Here is a 6,000-nt window from a genome sequence, read left to right on the forward strand (position 1 = left end):
ATCTAAGGGTATGAGACAAGGGAAGGAATAGTATGTATAACATTCTAATAATAATGACCTTAAGTTTTTAAATGTATTACAGTATTATCACAAACATTTATAGCCACGCTGTGTAACAGGATATAATAGCTTGTGCTTAAAACATAAGAGCTGTAAACATCTCAGCCGTATATCTATTAATACAAGTATTGGAATATGTAATAGCTGCATATTGGTTGTAAATTTTAAACATTTATTGCAAGATCTTATACATGTTTGCCAATCTGAAGGAACAGAGAAGGAGGATGGCCCAGATTAATAGTTAAAGAAGTATTTATACATCTCCAGGGTCACACCCTGCTACATCATTACATCATACACGTTATTTGTAGATGAGAAGACATCACTGGTTCCAGCCAGTTTGGGATAACAATGTGTTCCGAGATCAAGAACAATCCAAAATGCACAGTGACAGATCTCTCTGTTTTAGCCTAAATACTTAGTATTTAGTAATATAAGGTAATATTAACATTTAATAAGCACATACTGTACAAAAAATAATCCTAAAAACTTTTCATTAAACGTTTTAGAACATGGAGATTAGGGCTGCAACTAATGATTACTTTCCACATCTGTCAATAATTTTTTACGATGAATAATCGGATAGCCAATGATTACTTAATAAAGATTTTTTTTTTATTAAAGCAGGTGAAAAACTAAAACTCTTCCACTTGAGGAGTTTTGGATAGAGCATATTGACAGCATATTAGAAGTTTTTATCTTAAATGTAAAATATTTATTTATTCTTTTACAATTTTGGCATAATTACTGCTGTAAGTGGGTCGCTCTATAAGCTAAAGGCATGTTTTAGAGTCTCTATACTCCAGTTAACAATTAATCGATTACTAAATTAGTTGGCGATTATTTCAATAATCGATTGATCACGATTAATGCAATTAATTGTTTCAGCCCTAATGGAGATGTTTCAAAGGAAAGACAAGAGTGCAGAAAACGAGAAATAATCACATACTTTTTAACATTAGCTTTGCTATTTATGGTTTCCCCAGTGTCATGTGTCATGCAGCCCTTTTTCACAGTCACCATGGTGCTTCCTTTTTCCAGCAATGACAGTCCAACACTTCCCGCAAATAGATGTACTTTTGGCATGCCCAAATGTTTTGTTTTTTTTGTGTGTGTGGAGAAAAAGGTTAGGAGTCTTTGAGTTAACCGCCCAGCAGAGCACAGCAGCAGGTTTGAGTGGAATTACTATATGCTCCATACAAACAGCTTAAACTAGCTTGAGCTCTTTTTCACACATCTCATTGAAAGAACAGTCAGATGGTATAACACAAAATATTGCCCTTTAAAAATATATTTATACCTTAATAATAGTAATAGGAGTTTTGATGGTTCACCTAGAATTTTTTCTTAAACATTTATCTTGATAACTGTGTTGAACGGGCATATACAATCTGCCTATTGACAACAGCACACTCAAATCAGACAAATTGCATATCATATGGTTGAAGTATCTCATTAGCTTGTTATTTAGCTCTGTGGAGGCCTGATATTGAGTCGTTAGTTTTATTGAGGTGTGTTGGAGAAGAGATGCAGTTAAACCTTGCCGGATGGTAACTCTTAAGGAATGGACTTAGCAGGTTTCTCTCCTAATAAGTGACTTTGTCTAGGTTCCTTTCTTTTTTCATTATGTCTGTCCTCTACTCTCTTCAATTCTTCACATCCACAGTTTCTAAAGATCAAAGCGCTCAAAACACAGTCATATGTAGGAGACATCTATTGAATTAAAGGAGAATAGAAGAAGAGTGCTGAGTGCTTCAAGTCAAGCTTCTGTCCTCACCATCAATTTATTGCAGATCCCCACCCACCTCTGACTCATTGCGTTTTACCTCATGATAAATGCAGCACTGCAGCAACACATGCAAACATTATTTATTCTTTAATCCTCCTAACCAGACCATAAAAAGAAATTATCGTTATTTATTCTGTATTAAAACAAATTCAACCCAACTAGCATTAAAGTCAATGTTGATAGCTAATCAACATTAAAGCAAGAGATTCAGACTTTTTTTAGGCAGAGAATATTGACCATACATTGTGACAGAAAATAGTTTGAAAAAGCTCTAATATTTCATTTGAATAGAACAGGCAAAATTTTAAATGCCATCCTCATTCATTCATTTAATCAACTTTATTTATATAGAACATTTTAAAAGTGTATTTAAAGCCAGGTAATAAAAGTGTGTTATTAAAAGATTAAAAAAAAAAAAAAAAAAAAAAACAGAAAAAGAGGCTCACAATAATTCAATAACATAATCAGAGTCCTGAAGTTGTTATCTCTGTGAAATATGGAAATCCTTCAAAAGACAGATAGATGACTTATCAACCATCTGTGTAGAGTAAACAAAATCCCTAAGTGGAGTAAAGAGACAGGCCTTTACACAATCTTATCCTCTCTTTCTCCCCATAATGACAAGCACCAGGGCTAAAAATAAGGGTTAAACTGGCTTTATTATTATTCATTGCTGACCCTAAGCAGAGGCTAGCCAGAATTTTTTTTTAAGGGTGGCCAGGCAAGGAACAATGTACACCGAGGGGTCAGTGGAGGCTGGTGAAAAATATTTTTGGTGGGGCTGATATAGCCTAGTGTATGTCTCCAACTAATCCGGAATAAGAATTTGATTAAACAATTGGACAATACATACAATTTAACAGTAATGACTTAATTTACTATATAATAACAGTAACAGTGATGATTTGGGTCACTGTGACGGGGTTCTTTGGCCTCCAAGAATCCAGTCTCAGTCGGATTACCGGTGTTGGTGATTTATTGAGCTCAAAAACTCAAAACAGGGTGCAAAAGAAACTAAACATACAAGATACTCTGGGCCTCAGCCTCCCTCCGGTTACCAGCAATGTAACAAAGAAACAGAAAACAAAAATTGCCGCTTTTCTTCCCACAGCCCTCATTAAATAGTTTAAGCCCCTCACATCAGGCTCTCTTATTTCTGATTTCTTCTCATTAATCAGTTTTGTCCATATATTACCTCCACAAACAATTTATGTACAAAAACAAATAATTTTTACAACTTAATTCTTTTACACAGATTCATTGACTTATTCAATTACACCAAACTGGGTTTGAACCCAGCAAAGACGCAGCCAGACTGAAGATGACAAGTCCCCGTTGTGGTCCTCACAAACACAGTATAACAGGAATGTGTGTGTGGCGCGCAAAGTTAGAGAGGTTGTTTTAAGCGACGAGGTGGATTCGTCACAGTCACAATAACCATGACATGAAATGTTCATATCCTACAACAGGGATATTCTTCTGGCAAACGGGTAGATAAATAAGGATCTCACCGAATTTGGTGGAAGCTGCATCTCGGTCGTTACATTCGCCATCCTTCCTCTAACTGTCTGCACCTGCGCTTGGGTTCAGAAGCCTGTTAAAGCGCAGTATTTTCAGCGCCCCAAGACCATAAAGTTCTGAGACGCTGATTGGCCATTAAATTCACCTAGCAATAGTACATGATTGACAGATTCTCTGCAAATGTGGGTCAGTCTGATCAACGCCCCCAGAACAGAGACGGTAGGAGTCTGTCTGTGGAAATCCACAAATTAATGACAGTAGATAGGGAAATGTAGTTTATATAATTTGTTTTGCTTATAGGTACACAGTCTAGAGAGTAAAACTGACATTTGTGAGTTAATTTCTAAAAATATATTTTACGTTTCTCTCTTCTTATCAGGGAGGGCGGTGCCCCAGCGCCCCCTATGGGCCGGCCGCCACTGCGAGGGGTGGCCGAAAGTAGATGGAAGGAAAGTAGGAAAGTAGATGGAAGGAAAGTAGGAAAGTAGATGGAAGGAAAATTAAGGAGCAAAACATCCATATTTTTTAAATAGAGATGAAGAATACTTTCCTACAGCCTTTGCTTACAAAGAGACGCATAATTTAATCATCCGTAATTTCTAGATAAAAGGTATAATGAATAAAGCTCAGTTTTGAGTTCTGGGGCGTAAATCATCATGGTCATTACTTACCTACTTGTATCAATAAACATTCTGCATAAAATTGATATTTAGAAGCACTAATATCTACATAAATTGATTATTTGATATTTTTTGATTGAAATTGAAGTTTTGAAGTTTTTTATTAAAATTGTTATTTATCTTTGATTTCACTGAAGATTCCTAGATGACTTGCAGAGACACGTAATTTTATCTCTATCCCATAAAACACAAAATCTAGCCCTGAAAAGAGCGTGCATTCTGTACTTATCAACTTTGATGTTAGAATATTGATGTGTATAATTAACCACTAAAAATAAACATTTTTGAATATTCCACTTGAGATTTACTTACTGCTGCCACCATCTGTATGAGAGGGGGGGAAAAATGGTAGATGAGGCCAATGATTGACTAAGGGTGGCCATGGCCACCCCTGGCCCCCCATCTAGCTCCCCCCCTGACCCTAAGCAAAACACATTTTAGTCAAATGAAATCAATGTTTAAGGTTGAGAAACTGAAGGTTGGTTCTAATTTCCACTAAGTGTGTTAAAATTCCTCTCTGTAAAAGTATTCTTGAAACACACCATTCTCTCTTTCCAGGTGTGGAGGGGACAAGATGGTAGCTTCAGGTTGCCAATGGTAACGTGGTGATGCGTCTGAGAGGTGTGCGCAGTTTATGCGTGGGTGTGTGAGCTGTAGGGCGCAGTTCTTATAGATCAGGGTTTGTCCATCACACATATAATTTATTGAGTGTATCTTTCATATATTTTTATATTTTTTTTAATCAACAATCTCAGACCATTTATGGACCCTTCCAGCTGCTGGAATGTTAAATGAAGCTGAAGTTGCTCTCCATGGTGGGCACTGGATGATCAGCTAATCTGTTCAGTCAGACAGCATGGGTGCAGCAATGAAACAATGCCTTCCAATCAATGAAGAAAAACTGGAATTCTAATATTCCTCCCGAGGCGATCCTTACATTGTCCACAGTTCTATTTTGGTCACCAGACAGATAACCCATGTGGCGCTCATCCACCTTGTCCAATAGTCTATAGTGCAGTAGCCTAACACCCCACTGGACCTTCAGGCCACCAACGCCTTTTTGACCGAACACGACCAAAACCAGGATTTTTCCTTCAGGTACACTGTGCATTGTTACAAGCCACATCCCATAGCTTCTTTTATTAACATGCAAAAACCTTAAAAAGGAGGAATATGACGCTGTCAGTGCGCTGTCACAGTGCACGCGCATCAAATCCCGGTTTCCATTAATCACTGTGAAGCAGATGAATTAGTAAATGAGATAGACGACGGCGTGGCCGTGGGTCGCATATATATATATATATTTTCATGAAATAACCCACCTTTTATCCAGACAGCAGATCCACTCCGCCGATGGAGATGAATTCAGGGACGTCTGCACTGCGACCATCTTCCCCGGCTTCTTGTCGCTGCGCTCCTGCCGGAGGAGGAGGCTTCCCGGTGGTTATCGGTGGTCGCTAATGAACGTGAGCTCCGGCTGCGCCCCCCTCCCACACCCGCATCCCTGTTTGGAGACACCTCACACCACTACAGGCTGCAGCCTTCATTGTGGATTGCAGATGACTTGCATCGGTTTTACTGCAAATCCCAACCACGAGAAACAGCATGACAGGAAGCACAGATATCTCTGACAGCAGCCTGTGATTAATTCCCACACTACTTCGATATTTTACCTGAAAACAATACAGTGATGTCAGAGGATTTTCTATAGACTGTTTAACTTCCTTGATCATAATTCAAGACATAAGTTTTTTGGTTTTCTTTTTTTCAGTATCCTGTCTGGCAAATGTGGCAATAAGAATAATTGTCTTGATGCCAAAAAGAGCCCAACAGATTTTACTTTCACAAGTGGAGCAGTAGGGCTATTGCCATAGTGTTCCACCTGTTTCATGCATATAAATTGCTTTATTATAATTATGCTGGGAGTTTTACAGATTATATGGACACTGC

The 6,000-nt window shown here is 38.0% G+C and overlaps 1 protein-coding gene across 3 annotated transcripts in view; it reads right to left on the bottom strand.

Annotated features, from left to right (window-relative positions):
* Positions 1 to 5,648, bottom strand: part of LOC119773841 (rap guanine nucleotide exchange factor 4-like) — a 34,236-nt gene extending 28,588 nt beyond the window's left edge. For 2 of the 3 annotated variants that reach the window (XM_038271026.1, XM_038271029.1), the window contains exon 1: positions 5,373 to 5,642. In XM_038271026.1, the coding sequence (XP_038126954.1) occupies positions 5,373 to 5,440 (68 nt within the window). In that variant the 5' untranslated portion in view covers positions 5,441 to 5,642. Of the gene's footprint in view, positions 1 to 5,372 lie in introns of all 3 variants that reach the window. The other variant, XM_038271042.1, reaches the window with a different exon arrangement.
* Positions 5,649 to 6,000: the final 352 nt, after the last annotated feature.

This window comes from Cyprinodon tularosa, unplaced genomic scaffold, assembly GCF_016077235.1.
Source record: "Cyprinodon tularosa strain WSP-4 unplaced genomic scaffold, ASM1607723v1 ctg12, whole genome shotgun sequence".
Taxonomy (NCBI): Eukaryota; Metazoa; Chordata; class Actinopteri; order Cyprinodontiformes; family Cyprinodontidae; genus Cyprinodon; species Cyprinodon tularosa.